The sequence below is a fragment of the Podarcis gaigeae genome (assembly GCF_964106915.1).
Source record: "Podarcis gaigeae genome assembly, chromosome: 2".
NCBI classification, from domain to species: domain Eukaryota; kingdom Metazoa; phylum Chordata; class Lepidosauria; order Squamata; family Lacertidae; genus Podarcis; species Podarcis gaigeae.
Window position 1 is genome coordinate 24,935,051 of NC_139679.1, and position 17,846 is coordinate 24,952,896.

Here is a 17,846-nt window from a genome sequence, read left to right on the forward strand (position 1 = left end):
GGGATCTTTCTTGAAAGGTGATGTTCACGTTCAGCCAAAATCTATTTTTGCATAGCTGCTGATGCCTTTGTTCCCTCTATTTTCTTAGAAAACACATATTTGTTACAAGAATTCCAATCCAAATACTGTACAGGACACTATTTTCCCTAGTTCACTGCGATTAATAACCCCGGGTTTCCGTTGCCATACTCTGAATTTCTAAGGCAAAGAAGTAACTGAATATCCGATCATGATGTTTAGCTTATTATAATGAGCTATATTTCAGTGAGAAATGGCCTTGAAGCTAAATCAGAATTCTAAGGAACAGTCTGAACTCATAAGCATAAACAAAGCACATGCTTTTGAAAATCATGCTGGACAGAATTTAGGATAGCCTGTATGTTAGACTGATAGATCTTTCTCCTTGGAGTTTTGCATTTTCTCTTTCAGAAACATCTAGTTCAACCCTGCAGCTAGTTGCGTGATTCCTCCATGCATTTAATGCATGAAGGGGGCTTATATCACATCAACTGGATACTTGGAGCCCTGAGTTCTTGAGTGACTTTCCCATTAGCATTGAAGCACAACCTCCTTCATTCAAGATCCCTGATATACCCCATGAGCATAACAGTCTTGCTGGGGCACGCTGACTCTTGCAACTTCAATCTTCATTCCCTGCATTCCTTCATCCAGATATCCTTACACAGTAGCACCTTGCCCAGGAATGCTGGCTCTTTCTGCCTTGTTTTTAAATTATTCAACCCTAAGGGCCTTTGCTCCCTCTGTCTTTGGTGTATTTTCAGACAGATCATAGAGGAACTTATCCTTTCCCTATTTACCGCTTGCCAGCATTCACTATCTCCCCAGTGCTAATGCATTACTGTGCACCTGCCTTGTGTTCACTGCCAACTCACTACTCAATTCCTCTGCCTCCTCCTTCTATATGAGATAATCTTCAAGAGTTAACCTATAAATTGCCCAGTTTTCTATCTCAACAAAACCCATTTTCTTGAAGAGTACTCACTTCCATCTGTTTCTCCCTCTTGAATACCTTACAAGGGCAATCTGCTACCTAGATTAAAGTTTCTTAAATTATGCACACCGTGCTTCTGTGTATCTTAGTAAATCTGCTGGTGGGACAGCTTCACTGTGCTGACAGCATTGTGTCCTCCAGCAGAACAGAGCCAGGGAACAGAGAGGGAAAAGGCTGCCCTAACTCCATAGTTAATTCCCTCTTAGTCATTTGCATTTGGAGAGGGCTTACTCCCTAAACATTGCATGCCAGACATTTTAGATAGGTGTCCTGAACAAACACAGTAGCATAGCTCTCTGCGGTGTATTAAAATTCATGACATATGAACGGGTTCATTAGGGTCTTTGGACAAGATGGTGGGTGAGATTGTTTAGTTTTAGGGTATTTATAGCAAAGTAGAAATAAATTAAAAATAACTAATTCAAATTAATGCTTCAATAAGGATTAATGGGGGGGATATGAACTGCTCATTGTACCCACACATAAAGCTTAGCATGGATCAGCATGTTATTCTGCTTTTATAATTCCTAGTTTAGTACAAAGATTATTCTCTAATCTGAATATCTAAATAAGTAAATGAATGACAAATATTTCCTCTGACTCACTCCCTTCAGAAATGTGTAATACAATTATTGACTTTAGAAGATGTAAATCATGAGAAATTCAAGAGATCCTTGTGGAAGATTTAATTCTTGCATTGAAGCCTGAACTCTTATTACCTCTGTGGGTTTCTGGAGGATGCACTGATTTCATTCCCTTGCTGCCACTGCATCATGAAGGGTTTCCACAACCTCTGGAGCAGGACCTGAGGAGCCTTTTTTCAACCCCAAAATTATACGCCATAATAGGCAGCCTTCCAGGAACTGCATGCTAGTGGTGATGGTGGCCAGAGGCAAATGAACGGAGAAGGGTAGCTGCAACTCTCAGCTTTGTATAGTAGAAGACTTCATTTCAGCCGTGTGCATGTCATGTTTCTACATATACCTACATAGCTCCCCATCCAGGCAGACAATTGCAGGAGGTTGGGGGGGGGGTCCCTTCCAACTCTATCACTCTATGATTCCAAGAAGCATCATCACAGTTGAAAAACTCAATTCAGGCAGGAAAAAGTGTTTGAGTACAGGGTGAAGCCAGGAAAGTGAAGGGCACAGGCTAGGGAGGGTGACAAGGATTAGACAGAAACCCATGAGAAATCTGTGGTGATGACCTTCTTAGTGGCTGTGCCCAATCTATGGAACTCCCACACCCCAAGAGGCCCACTCAGCCCTCTCTCTGACATATTTGTCATTTTGGAAAAACACTGGGCATCACCAAACTGAATTCAATCCTATACATAACCTTGTTTAGAAATAGGTGGCCCACAGGCCAGCTGACAGATACAGCTTATGCCCTCTTCTTATGATCCAGTCAAATGCACAATGAGCATGTCAAAGAGAGCAGGTCTGCTGAGCCTGCGTTGACCTCCAACCTGCATGTGTTCATTGGTGCTACATTCATCATCCATGAAGTCAGTGTAAAGTGAGAAAAAGGTGGTAGGCATGCAAGACTTGAATGCACATTCAGGAACATTTGGGTTTGTGAACACATGTACAACTATAGGGATACAGAGCCCATTGCTCTCCTCACACTGAGAATAAAGACTGGGAATGGGGAAGCATCAGGCCAAGCCAGCTTCATCCCATTACCCTTCCATAGGTTCAATTATCCTATGGCTAAAATCATGAGTATATGGGACACGGATGGTGCTGTGGGTTAAACCACAGAGCCTAGGACTTGCCAATCAGAAGGTCAGCAGTTTGAATCCCCGCAACGGGGTGAGCTCCCGTTGCTCGGCCCCTGCTCCTGCCAACCTAGCAGTTCGAAAGCACATCAAAGTGCAAGTAGATAAATAGGTACCGCTCCGGTGGGAAGGTAAATGGCATTTCCGTGTGCTGCTCTGGTTTGCCAGAAGCGGCTTAGTCATGCTGGCCACATGACCCGGAAGCTGTACGCCGGCTCCCTCAGCCAATAAAGTGAGATGAGCGCTGCAACCCCAGAGTCGGCCACGACTGGACCTAATGGTCAGGGGTCCCTTTACCTTTACCTTAAATCATGAGAATACGTTTCCTGCCAAAAAGATGTTTCCTATCTTCATCACAGCCATTGTTCACATGACTGCCAGTTATCACTAACTGAACCAAAATTTTATTCCAATGTTTTTTGTGTACAAATAAATCTATAGGGCATGGAGTGTTTGGGGCAGGGGGCAAGAGGTGTGTAGAAAATACATTCAGAAGTGCAAATACAAATCATGAATTTTAAAGACCAATAGAAAACGCCCACACTCCAATTTAACAGATCATACATTTCAATCACATTTAAATCTGGGATTATCCTAAATTACTATTGCTTCCTGGGAAAATAAAGAGAGGGTTGAAATTAAATTATAGATATTTGAGCCATGCAATCGTGGCACGCAACAGGAAGAAGGCATAACTGTTGTTTTATAAATAGGTTTATGGAATCCTCCAATATTTAAAGCTTTTTCTTTCTCCCCTTTCTTCGTAGCCCATTTCAGTTGGTACAGGAATCAATGAGCCAAAATTGAGTTGGTACGCAGAATACAGTTTTAAAATTTGGACCCCTGCAAAAATATTTAGAACATATTTCATTCACTTCAACATATCATCACCGCCAAATCTTGATTTAGTGGGCTTGTTTTAATCTGGAAGATTTGTTCATGTGTCACAAGACGCCCACTACATTAAAATCTGACACGTTTAACGGCATCAGTATAAGAACAGGATTCATGTGAAAGGAATTTTATGTGTCTCTTTCCCTCTTCTATGATATATGTTTATTTCAAATTTGTTTACATAAACTTAGCCTGGTTCTCAGTGGTTTGGGGAAGCCATATAATTTCACATAAACCCACAGTCTGCAGACACGGGGGCTGTGCTACATAGCAGAAAAATGATAAAAGGGGAAAATTTATTTATTTATTGAATATTTATCGAAAAACTGATTTTGTATTTCCACAAATGCCCAATGTATTTTGAACTCTTTGTGGGAAAGTATAAAATGGTTACACAATATCAAGTCATAGGGGGGGAAACTTGTCCTCTCCAAGTTCTGCTGGGAAGAAACTCAATAGTCTTCTTATATTTTCAACAATGAAAATAAGCTATAACTCAAACACTATAAAGTTCCAACTTGGCTGGACACTGAAAACATGGAAGGGCTTGATTCAATACAGTATAGGCATCTGCAAATGAAAGGAGATGTATGCATTTTATACTTGATTTCTGCAGTTTTCAATTTCTTATTGCTGGTTTTTAATGAGCTGTGTTTTGTGCCTTAACACATTCTTGTTCTACTACATACCCAAATATTTAGACACCCAACTGAAGTAGAAGAAGTGCTGTTAAAACTCTCTTCACATTTCCTCAGCTTTGAGGAAGCCCCCTGCCCTTCCACCAAGGACCTCATGAGATTATCATGCTTTCCCCTCTCTGCCACTTTCATCCCCTCAACAGTCCTGTGACAGACCAAAGGACTTAGCTGAACATCATCTGTAGCAGTTTCCCAAACTTGGGTCTCCTGCTGTTTTTGGACTACAACTCCCATCATCCCTAGCTAGCAAGATCAGTGTTCAGGGATGATGGGAACTGTAGTCCAAAAACAGTTGGAGACCTATGTTTGGGAAACCCTGATCTACAGTAAGCTTAAAGGCTGACGAGTTGTGAGCCCCAATCGCCCCACCTTTAAACCAGTACCCTAATCACTATGTTGTTGTTGTTTAGTCGTGTCCAACTCTTCGTGACACCATGGACCAGAGCACGCCAGGCACTTCTGTCTTCCACTGCCTCACGCAGTTTGTTCAAACTCATGCTGGTAGCTTCGAGAACACTCTCCAACCATCTCGTCCTCTGTCATCCCCTTCTCCTTGTGCCCTCCATCTTTCCCAACATCAGGGTCTTTTCCAGGGAGTCTTCTCTTCTCATGAGGTGGCCAAAGTATTGGAGCCTCAGCTTCAGGATCTGTCCTTCCAGTGAGCACTCAGGGCTGATTTCCTTCGGTTTGATCTTCTTGCAGTCCATGGGACTCTCAAGAGTCTCCTCCGGCACCATAATTCAAAAGCATCAATTCTTTGGCGATCAGCCTTCTTTATGGTCCAGCTTTGACTTCCATACATCACTACTGGGAAAACCATAGCTTTTACTATATGGACCTTTGTTGGCAAGACTAACCACTATATCACCCTGCAAATCAAGATGTATTCCCAACACTGCAGGTTTTTTTACACATTGAAAACTATAAATGACAAATAATGTTAGCAGTTATAGTGAAGTGGCCAGAACTCTCCTGAAGAGTTCTTTAAAGTATTTTGCACTGCTAATATATAAAAAAAACCTAGCTATATTTCCTCAGGGAGGATTACACTTACTCAGTTACACTATCAAGGGCTCCATATTCTGCATTGCCCTTACCTCCAACTGATTATAGGGCCAATCCACCTCATAATTAGGTGTACCGAAATCTTTCAAAAATTAGTGGGATTTAAGAATACTTAATTGTATGCTAGACTGTGTTCCAATGTCAGGATGAGTTTTCTTTTTCACAGCAGTGTACTATGAACAAATATCCCTCCTGACACTGGGATGTATTTGTAGCATACAATTAAGCATTCTTCATTTCAGTGAAGCTTAAGCATGCCTTTGCTAAGTCCTTTCTCTCAATACCTTTACTAAGACAACCATGTGTGTAACTTGATAGATGTTCTTGCTTCTGTGCTGCACTGAAAATATCTGCACTCAATGAAAGCAGGTCACGTTTACCGTATTTTTCGTCCTATAGGACACACCGGCCCATAGGACGCATCTCGTTTTTTGGGGAGGGAAATGAATAAAAAAAATTATTTCTCCCCCCCCCCCAGCCGCAGCTGCCGCCCCAAGCCTTGCACACACCTGCCCAAAGCACGGGGCACCCTCCGGAGGGCTCCGCGTGCTTCGGGCTGCAGGCTGCCGCCCCAAGCCTCCCGCCGGGCGCATAACGCTTGCAGACACTCACCTGAAGAATGGGGAGCCCTCCGGAGGGCTCCGCGTGCTTCAGGCGGCAGGCTGCCGCCCCAAGCCTCGCATGCCCGGTGGGAGCTCCTGCTGGGCACGCAAGGCTTGCAGACACTCACCCGAAGCACGGGGAGGCCTCCGGAGGGCTCCCTGTGCTTGGGGCGGCAGGCTGCTGCCCGCAAGCCTTGTGAGCCCGTGGGTACTCCCGCCGGGCTTGCAAGGCTTGGGGATAGCTTCCTGAAGCCTGGAGAGCGAGAGGGGTCGGTGCGCACCGATGCCTCTCGCTCTCCAGGCTTCAGCGAAAGCCTGCATTCGCCCCATAGGATGCACACACATTTCCCCTTCATTTTTGGAGGGGAAAAAGTGCGTCCTATGGGGCGAAAAATACGATAGATAGGGGTAACTATCACAAAGCCCGTCACATGTTGAATTACAGCTCCCATTATCCTGAACCACGGGCCAATCTGGTTGAAAATGATGAGAGCTGCAGTCCAATAGAAACAGGAGGGCACCATGCTGACCACCCCTGATTTAGATTTCTGGATACAATAACAAGCAATAATGTTCATACAGGTCAAAATGCAGATGTATGGTATAGTATTGATTTGTTGTTTTGCCAAACAGTTCTCTGTAAGGGCTCAGAACAAAAAGCTGAACTGGCAACTTCCTGTGACAAAGATAAGAGGCAATACTGGAAACAAATAATGGTGCATATTCTTACATGGATTTATCATTCCCATGGAATTAAGAGACAAGACCCACAGAATTGTGGAACTAGTTATGTGCTAAAGGACTTTTAGATTTGTTCCTTTCCAAAAGGAGACCCCAATAGAATTTCAGCATGTTTCTGAAGACAGGTAGGCAGGATTAGTGCATGGATACTAGGCTGTTCCATTAATATTAAGGACAGTTTAGCAAAGGTTTCTGACTTTAATATGGCATATTTTTCTGGTGCCTAGGATGAAACTACTATTTCTTTTGTAAAAATGCCCAGGCAAATGCAAGATGTGCATGGATTCTTATTGCCTGTTGATCCTTGTAACCTTTTACAGTTCAATTCCCACAGGCTTACTGTTACAGCTGAATTTCAAGAGTTTGGAAAGCTTCCCACTAAAAATGACTTATTGGAGACAGCTTTCTTAATGGGCAGATCTCACTTGTCCAGCATTATTTTAAGTGAGTTTCCATTCACCAGAAACCAGTATTTGCATTCTCTCACAGAAAAAAATGAAGGACGAGCATCTTACAAAATGTCCCTCATTCCTCTTCTTTTCTGGAAACTTCTCTCTCTCTCTCTCTCTCTCTCTCTCTCTCTCTCTCTCTGTGTGTGTGTGTGTGTGTGTGTGTGTATGTGTGTAGATATATATTTTATTAGTTCGGAGTGTATAGAATCCAGAAATCCATAGACAGTACTGAAATAACCAAGTAGACCCTCCCACACAGTTTAGGCTACTCCTTTCCCACTTCAAAGTATTTCATTGTTTTCACTTATTTATACAAGGAGCAACAAACATTCAACGATCCCCCACCACCACCACCACAACATAAGCACCAAATGTCTGTTTAATTACATTAAACATTCGGTTTTTAAACAAATGCACCTTTCCACAAGTTGCCATGTGTCCTCAGAGTCCTAAAACCATGTTATATCAATGTTGCAATCAATATATATGCATATATATATTTAACCCCAAGTGTTGCTGGTAGCTAACAGTAATTTTGAATTTCACATTTGAGCCCATGTTCCTTAAAATATATACTCTCCAACCCCCAAAGGGATCCATTAGAAAGTATGAGCTAGTGCTGAGGCTAGTGCAGGGAAATAGGCACAGACATTCTATTCTCTTTAATGTTGATGAAACAAATTCATGCATAAATTAGCATACATAAATAAGTGCATTTTCCACAAAGTCACAAATTTTGCTGAAGTAAAAGCAGTCTTCCCAGCTCTTTCCCCTTCATTTATTCTTATTGTACGGTAGAGAAATAAAGGGACATTAAAATATTTGGCGGTATAACTCATGTTAACTTGTGTTTGTACAAGTGCCTTCAAGGGGAAACTAACACTTTCTGAACTTGTCAGGCTGCTTTTGGAAGCAATGCATTGTTTATCATGACAGAAAAAAGCCTAAGCAAGTCTAGGGTTAATTTGTACACACACACACCCCGAAAAAGAGTGTGAAACAGCATTTGATTAATCACATTTGCTCTATTTGATGAACCAAGTAAACTCTGATTTATCTTAACAATGCTTTCTTTGGAAAAAGCCAACTTCAAACCACGGGTTAAAAAACAGGCTTGTTTCAACAAACTTTAACACTAATTGCATATGCAGTACTAAATTGTGGTTAACTGAAACCAAAAGTGGAAGCTTCCAGTCTCTTCCTCATGGCTGTGCCTGAGAAGGACAGGGAAAGGGGTATGCAACCCCTGGGCTCATTCCACAGTTACAAAATTTCCATTTGATCTTCAGCAGGATTCAAGAAAGCCAAAAACTGATATTCTAGGAATTCCATATAAATTGTATCTAGTCATAGTCCTTATGTAAAGGTAAAGGTAAAGGGACCCCTGACTATTAGGTCCAGTCGTGGCTGACTCTGAGGTTGTGGCACTCATCTCGCTTTATTGGCCGAGGGAGCCGGTGTACAGCTCCCGGGTCATGTGGCAGCATGACTAAGCCGCTTCTGGCGAACCAGAGCAGCGCACGGAAACGCCGTTTACCTTCCCACCGAAGTGGTACCTATTTATCTATTTGCACTTTGACATGCTTTCAAACTGCTAGGTTGGCAGGAACAGGGACCGAGCAACGGGAGCTCACCTAGTCTCGGGGATTCGAACCGCTGACCTTCTGATCGGCAAGTCCTAGGCTCTTTGGTTTAACCCACAGCGCCACCCGCGTCCCTTAGTCCTTATGTATACAGTGCAAAATATATGCACAAATACTCATATGACATTAGTATACAAGATAATCTGTTGATATGTGTCAGGGTACTGCCATCGAAAGGGGGGAGGGAGGCAGAAGCGTACAGGGAGCCTCTGACTTTGCTGAGCAGTAACACCACATCAGGGACTGGTGAGAGCGAAGACTCTGGCGAAACAGAAGGGGAAAGGAGGGGCGAAGGGAGGCAAAGGCTCACAGAGGATACTGCAAGCCCAAGCACTGCTCCCAGGCAGGCTGATAGGGAAACAGACGTGCAGCTTCCGTCGCCTAGTTTTTGCCAGGGATTCAAACATAAGGAAAGGAGGAGGAGACTGGGGGTGTCAAAGTTCTTATGCTGGGGGGGGGGGGAGACAGGAAGAACCCACTCACGGAATCTGTGAGTGACTGACAGTCATGAACTTTGGAACTCTGAACTGTACATAGTTGCACTAAATAAACCCTGGAAAAGACAGGTCGGAGTCCTGGCTGTTTACTTGCAAGCAACCCCCCTACAGACCTGACAATATGTTTTAGCACAGGAAATAAAAAATTCTCTACAATCTAGGACCACAGCTGATTGCAGTGTGGCTCACATGAAGGTACATTCAGGATTGCCCCCACCTCTTTAAACAGCTATAAAGTTAATCAACTGCACGATGCCTTTTATAACTTTATGAAACAACAACAACTAATTCTTTAAATGCTACTTAAAAAGAAACTGAGGCAAATTTTAGAGACACTTTGCAAACTCCCAACTTTAAAACTAGAAAGCGTTTGCATACAGAACTACTAATTTAAAATGTCAAAGGGGAAAGATGTGGCTATGATTTCAAAAGAATGCTTATGAGACATGAACTGGTCCATGACAGAATTCCCATCAGGGCCAATTCTTGATGGAAAATATGAATATGGAAATATGCACTTGAAATGGAACTATGTGGAGGCAAGTCACTTGTGAAAGCTTTCCTTGTGGCTGTAGTCATCTTCAACATGTCATCACAACCCTCTAAGAAACAAGATTTGTGACATAAGTGAATCTCTTGCAACTGTGATAGAAGCTACCTCAAGGTGTGTGACATCACTGAATCTGCTGCAGCCATGAGGGAAGCTAAAGACTTGCCACACCATTTGTAACATAAGTTTTCTGGGAGGGAATTTCGAGAAACATTTTTGCTGCCCTGTATGGAGATCTCGCTTTATATTATATTTAAAGAATGAAACTTTTAAAAAAAATATACAGTGCGAATTTTACAAAATTTCAAAAGTGTTTGAAGTGAAGTACTTAATCAAGGAAGCTAAATCTAAGAAAGCACACTTGAGGATAAAGTAAGTAAACTTGTAGTTTACTTGAGGATAAAATTATTATTGTTACATGTAAATAGGCATGACAAGCCAGTAGCACACAGTTCCCATGCATTCCTTAAATTCTGAGAACCAAAATGAGAGCAGTGAAAACTGTAAACATATGTATATGTGATGTATATTTGATATGCCATGCATATAAAATATACACTTCCTTAGGATGGAAAAATGTTGGAATGAATGTACTGGTGTTGCATCCATTCCAACGTTGCTTTTCACATGCCAACCATTTAGCTACTGGCATGAAAGAACTGTCCCTGCTAGTTTTCAGCTGAAAAACTGGTAACAAAAGGTAAGGGTGTTCAATAACTGGAGAGAAAACCTGGCAAGCCAACATTATCTCCAAGAGTATGAAGAGTTCTAGTTATACATAGCTATTCTCCTCTGAAATGACTCTGAAATGAAGAGTCATTTTCATTATTTTTTTAAAGTTGAGAAATAGCTAGTCTCTCTAATTTCCAAAGGGCAAATGGTTCTTTCTAGTCTTTGTTCATCAGAAGTCTGTTGAAGGGGATTGAAATGATCAGTTTTAAATGTGTCTTTCAGTTATAAATACCATTTCTTAGGCCAGAATTATATAGAACATAGCATCCCTTACAATGGGAGGTAATCAGTTGATCCAATTCACAACTTGAAGACTACAGTAATGAATTGCTGAGGAGATTGGAGTCATTCTACTAACTGCAGCTGAGCTAAAATTATATATGTCGTATACATCCATCCACCCTCCTTTTCCATGGCATTTTAATTTCAACAAATGTATCTAAGATTATCTTTGCAACTTCTACAAAGAGTGTCCTGTAATGAAACTACTTGCCAAAAGGCACTTTTGAACAGAAAATATAGAATAATGTGCTTAAATTTAGGTCTATTTGTTACCATTTGAACTCATTCACACAAGGGAGATTTATAAAGTCATCCCAGAAAAATATATCAGAATACCAAAATCCCTTTAGCCATGATTCAGAGGGCCTCTTGAGATATGAGTGTCGATATGGCAGTCCTCACATTATTTTAAACTGCTTTTGAAACTCTAATGTTTCAAAAGCGTATTGCCGAGTGAGGAGATGCAGTTTGAAAACAACTTTAGAAGCCACACATCTATTCAATTATTAGAGATTATTTTCAGCAAGCCTTTCCAGTAAATTCTCAGGACACCTTAGAATGAAAGCAGAAAATAAAATAAAAGTCAGAAAGTAATGAAACTTAACACTACTAGGGGATTTTAAAAAGAAGATCTCAGCATTAGATAATCTTCAATGGATATCATTATGAACAGCAAATTGTTGCCCCTTCCTTAGCCTGTCTTCATTTTGAAATCAAATATATGTCTGCACTTTGTTTACATAAAATAAAAACAAAAAGTAATTACAAAACACACAGAGGAACCTCAGTTCTTTAGGAGCATGTGATTATCAAAGACACCCTAACCATGCAATCCAATCCAGACAGGCAAAACAAAATGGTCCCTACCACAAAGGTTCCATAGTAAGGAAACACACTGCCACTTTATATGTGCAAAGGAATCAAGCCATGAATTATTATTTTTTGAGACACCGGCACTTCTACCAGCAATTGGACAGGTGAGATTGTATATATGAATGCTATTGCACAAAAATGTGCCATACAAACGGGAAAGAATATATAACTCCCCTCTCTGACATGCTAATTGGTTGTTCTCTAGAAGCTCCTGTTAGGTGTGTGTGTGGGGGGATATTTACATAGGCAACCCTCCATTCTGCAGCATGAATCAGGCAAAGTTGATTCTGGTCCTAAGGAGGTGTCAACCCATGCTACAATATAGGGATGAAAAATTCAGTCCACTCTTTAAAGCAAACTGACCTAAGTTCGAAGACTTAGACAAAAAGATAAGATAGATAAGATACAGACACAGACACAAAATAGAACACAGTTCACAATCAGATTGCACACGTTCCTAAATTTTGCAATGAGGGTTTTTGTTCAAAAATGTGTCCAAAAATGTGTGTTACACACACACACACAAAATGTACAAAAATAGGGCAATGCATAGGAAGGCATAAGAATGCAGATCAGGGGAAATGCATACAAAATGCAAGTTTTTGAGAAAGTATGTTCAGAAGTGTGTATAATACTTGTGTATTTTTTTAATAATAATAATAATAATAATAATAATAATAATAATAATAATAATTGTGTGTTGTTTAATTTTTTGTAGAAAACAGTATGGAACAGATTTAGGATTGAGTGCATGCAGAACTGAAATCTGGATTGAAAAGCCCAAAAGCCTAAGGTCAAAGACATTTACTCTAACAGACAGGCTATCGAAATTGTTGTGTAAGCTCCAGAGTCAGATGTACAGAGGTTAATCAACCTTCTATTCCCCACTGAAAAACAAAATTGTGAAATCAATGAATGCTACAGTGTCTACCTGAAGTCAGTGACTGGCTGAATAATAATAATAAAAATAGTGGCTCAGAATGAATGAAGAATATAGCGTCACACATTATTGGAAATATGCAATAGTGCAGTAGTTGGAAGTCTGACATGGCTAAAAGCTGACTATAACTTGCTCTCAATATTAATAAAAGTGACTTTATAATATATGTTGTCTTTCATATAGTCTCTCCTTCTCTTTTATTTTTTTTTGCTTCAAAACTCTGCTTTTCTCTTACTTGTCTCTCATTGGCTTCATTGTTGCAATTGACTGTGATCATGGAGAAGACAGACTGTGACAGAATAAACTTAATAAGCACAACCTATTAAAGAACATATTAACTGACCTCTAAGCTGCCAATATCTACCATCCGTGCATCAACAAAACGCATCAACAGAGCAATGAATCAACACAGATCAGAGAGCAAAGTACAATGTACTTACATCCGTGTCCGGCCCCTTGTCTGCCCCGGGACAAGAAAAGGTAACGAATTCATGGCACCTCTTGTGAACCACAAAGCAGCAAACTAGGAAAAGAAGAAGAAAAAAATCAAGCAATTGCAGATTTGTTAACAAGTTTACTGCCAATCTACTGAAGTGAATTGAAATAAGCTGCCTTGTGAATAGTGTTGATAGACATTCAAATCATGGAAAAATTAATTCTCAAGTCTTCAAGAAACACAACCTTCTTTCAGCACAGGCAATTGCTTCTAACACATGATGTCCACATATTGTAAAATGACAGTATATCTAATTTTGCTCGGGGTTTTTTAACACAAGCTGTGGTCAAAACAAACAAAATTTAACTCTTCGCCCATTAAGATACAAGACAGAGTAATTCCCCATTGTTATTTTGCCTGAGATTTTACAGTTACCACTTTTCATGCAGGCAACAGTACCACTTTTCATGCAGGCAACAGTATCCCACATTCTTCAACAGAGGATGAAAAAGAAGCATTTATTTGATAGGGGTTTTTTTGAAGAATTTTTATTTCTGATACAAGTTTGCTATATCTATAAAAGTATACGCTTGGTTATTTTAGTTACTTTAGCCGTGCTTTATTGTTTTAGCAGGACTTTATACATTGCTCTGTGCAAGTTGGAAACCATCTTGTGTACCTTGGTAGAAAGGCAGGATAGACATAAATCAATTACTGGCAATTCTCCAATGCTCTTGGGCAATGATGTGTGATTGATAAAATTACATTTTCAAAATACAGACATCAGGATGCGTTCCGCAAAACCTTAAGTTAGGGTGGGCTCTATCCTTAAGAGTAATTGAATAACATGTTAACATACTATTGGTGCATATCTAACTACTGAAAAACATTGCTGTTATGATGATAGAAAGGCAACATGGCCAAATGTGAACCCTGGGTATTAGTTGCTTAGCATGTAGAAAACCATCATCAAAAGGCCATCAATGGCTCCTAATCCTGATGGCTACATTCTCTATCACACTGTCAGGGGTAAAGGTAAAGGGACCCCCTGACCATTAGGTCCAGTCGTGGCCGACTCTGGGGTTGCGGCACTCATCTCGCTTTATTGGCCGAGGGAGCCGGCGTACAGCTTCCGGGTCATGTGGCCAGCATGACTAAGCCGCTTCTGGTGAACCAAAGCAGTGCACAGAAATGCCGTTTACCTTCCCGCAGGAGCGGTACCTATTTATCTACTTGCACTTTGATGTGCTTCCGAACTGCTAGGTTGGCAGGAGCAGGGACCTAGCAACGGGAGCTCACCCTGTCACGGGGATTCGAACCGCCAACCTTCTGATCAGCAAGTCCTACGCTCTGTGGTTTAACCCACAGCGCCACCCGCGTCCCTTCTGTCAGGGGTAGCAAGCTTCTAAATATCATTTATCTGAAACCACAGGAGGGGAGAGTGTGCTGTTGCACTCCAGTCCTGCTTACATGCTTCCCATAGACACCTGTCAGAACAAGATGGTGGATTGTAAAACAACTGTACGTATTCAGTTCATAAGTTTATTGCTCTAGCTAAAGGCTTAAGATCAGCCTTGGCCTATGGAGCCCTATTGCAACGACTGTTATATCTACATTAATTCTAAACCTGAACTGTGACATAAAATAAATGGCTAGTGGATCACAACAAACAATTAAATAAGGTTCTTGAGAGACCAAAGGAAACATCTACATAGGAAAAGTTTTCTTCTGAGATTATGCTGGTAGACTCTTTGCTCTGGTCTTATACTTCCTTTTCAATCGGATTCGATTGGAGGTGTGCTGCATCAGATTTTGGTTGCGCAATCACTCCCAATTCAAAAATGCAGCAAAATTACAGTTTCTAGGGCCACATGTTGCATTCTACATGAGTCATTTCTATGAGCTTTCGAATCAGGACTCAAGTCAGGCACGCAGAAAGAAAGATACACATCCCTTGTCTCAGCTTAACTGCACAGGATTGCAATTTAAGATTCCATACAAAGTTAGCACCTTCCTGGAAATGCAGAGAATACTTTTCTATTTAAGAACTGGCCTAATGTCATTTTAACATTCAAGGTCACCTTAAAGCTGAAATATATGGTGACTTATTGTACCGGGGGGGGGGGGGGGGAGAATGTACTACAAGGAACACCCTGCACAATGTGGATGGAGGTCAGAGCAAAAACAGCTCCTGGGTCACTGCTTATGAATCTCTCTCCTCTCATTTCTCTCCATATTTTTCTTTTTTTAAAAAATGATTTTGATGATAATGACTTCCCGAAAGATAAAGTGAGAATCTATGCAGCAGACCTTTTGCCAGCCAGATGTTGCTGTCTTCAAACTCCTATCAAACCTGACAGCTGATTATACCAGATGAGGTTGATGGGAGTTAGAGTCCTTCAACATATGGAGGGCGACAGGTAAGCAAGCTCTGGTCTATGAGGAAGGGTGTCCTTATTTGAGAGGAGGAAAACAAGGAGTCTGAATTCTGATGTGGAAAGGATTTAGACCAGGCTTCCTCAACCTCAGCCCTCCAGATGTTTTGATACTACAATTCCCATCATCCCTGACCACTGGTCCTGCTAGCCAGGGATCATGGGAGTTGTAGGCCAAAAACATCTGGAGGGCCGAGGCTGAGGAAGCCTGATTTAGACTTTGCTAGAAATAGGGACAATCATCTTTAATCAGAAAACTGCAACACAATCACACGTATTCCAGGTTGCTGAAATACACTCTTTTATAAACCTCTTTCTCAGTCAACACTTAGGAACGGTGCTCCAAACACATCTGTATAAAACTAGTGGAAGAACACATGAGACAACTAAGGTAAAATGCCAGCACTGAAAGACTGTTTCCTAAGGAAGTCAAAAGAAAAAATGCAAATGCACAGTCTCAAAAACCTTTGATTATCTCAATGTTTCATGTGGGAAAGTGTTGTGAATGGTGACGGGGGGGGGGGAGGCTTTTAAAGCAGGCTGAAATCACTACTGATCACTACTGTACTTCTTTTCCCTGCCTTCCGAATCAGTATTGGAACCTATATAAATGTCAAATCAATGAATTAACGGCTTTGTTTCTTAAACTCACTTTTCAAAGGCATAATTCAAAATGCCACTTCCTTTACGAAGTGAGATAGCTAATGAAAATGATGGCTCTCCTATGACCCTCTTATGATCAATTGAGTGCAGGGTTTGAGATTAAGTCAACGGAGAGAGACCAATTAACTAGGGTGCATGGTCAATTTGGCAGCACAGATATAACCTTACTGATGAAATCAGCTTTACTGATGTGAATATGCACATCCGTCTGTCTATATTATCTCATTTACATTCCACCACTCCTCCAAAAAACCAAGGCCTACGTACATGTACAGTGGTACCTCGGGTTACATACACATCAGGTTACATACGCTTCAGGTTACATACTCTGCTAACCCAGAAATAGTACCTCAGGTTAAGAACTTTGCTTCAGGATGAGAACAGAAATTGTGCGGCAGTGGCGTGGCAGCAGCGGAAGACCCCACTAGCTAAAGTGGTGCTTCAGGTTAAGAACAGTTTCAGGTTAAGAACAGACCTCCAGAACAAATTAAGTACGTAACCAGAGGTACCACTGTAGTTATACCATTTTCTGTTCACAATAAGCTTGTGAGGTAGACATTGCTGAAACTGACTAGTTAGTGCAAGCCTGCACAATTAAAAACGTTATAGCTGAGTGAGGGTTTGAATTTAGTGTCCCGCTTGGTTGACAGTTTTCAGCCAGCCTTTCAATATCCAGTGAACTCTAAAATATAATAGACCTGTATCTTTGAAAGAAGCTAGAAGAATTCCAAAGCCACTCTTAAATTCTTGCTCTACCAAAAAACAAAACAAAAAAACCCTATTCAACAAGATGAAATTCATGTATCAGCAATTCATGTTTTGTTTCCATGGATCTCCAGCGGATTGTGTCACTCTTCAGAAGGCATCCGTCCTTGTCAAAAGCATATGTAAAGCCACCCCGAGGGAGGTCGAAATATTGTATTCTACAGAGAAAACAGCAGGGATGAAAAACACAAGCACAAGGCAAACACTGGTAGGGAGATGGATAGGGATAACAAATGCTCTCACAGCAACAAGAACGCCTGACCACACTGTGTGACTCCACAGTTATCCATACACCCCATGCAGTATCCAACCAGTAACCTGTAAAACAACATTCATCTTCTCCCAGGCCTTTAGTTAATTAAATAATCTATAGCTTTTTAAACTGTAGGGGGGTTCTGTTTTCATTGGTTACTATGGTGTGTATTTTTGTGTTTCTTATGTTGTAAACAACCCTGAGATCCTCTGATGATGGGCTGTATAGAAATTTAATAAATGATAAGTAATAATAAAGGATACTGGAAGGGAAGTCTAGAAACTCATAGAATTGTGGAGTTGGAAGGGACCACGAGGGTCATCTAGTCCAACCCCCTGCAAGGCAGACATCATTTGCCCAACATGGGACTCAAACCCACAACCCTGAAATTAAGAGTCCCATGCTCTACCAGCTGAGCTATCCTAGATCGTGTGAACTCAAAAAAGGTTATATGAATTGGCCCGAAGCCAAACAGGGAGTCTGCTTACAGCATTAGTACATTATTTCGCCAATTAAAATGGCACATTGTCAAA

At 41.1% G+C, this 17,846-nt stretch overlaps 1 protein-coding gene across 6 annotated transcripts in view; it reads right to left on the reverse strand.

The window, feature by feature from the left end:
- Positions 1–17,846, reverse strand: part of PRKCA (protein kinase C alpha) — a 191,878-nt gene that overhangs the window by 98,549 nt on the left and 75,483 nt on the right. For all 6 annotated transcript variants that reach the window (XR_014561332.1, XR_014561333.1, XR_014561334.1 and 3 more), the window contains exon 3: positions 13,202–13,284. Coding sequence is in view for 2 of the 6 variants with exons in the window: in XM_083727536.1 (XP_083583662.1) it covers positions 13,202–13,284 (83 nt within the window). In the remaining 4 variants the exon portion in view is untranslated. The remainder of the gene's footprint in view (positions 1–13,201; positions 13,285–17,846) is intronic.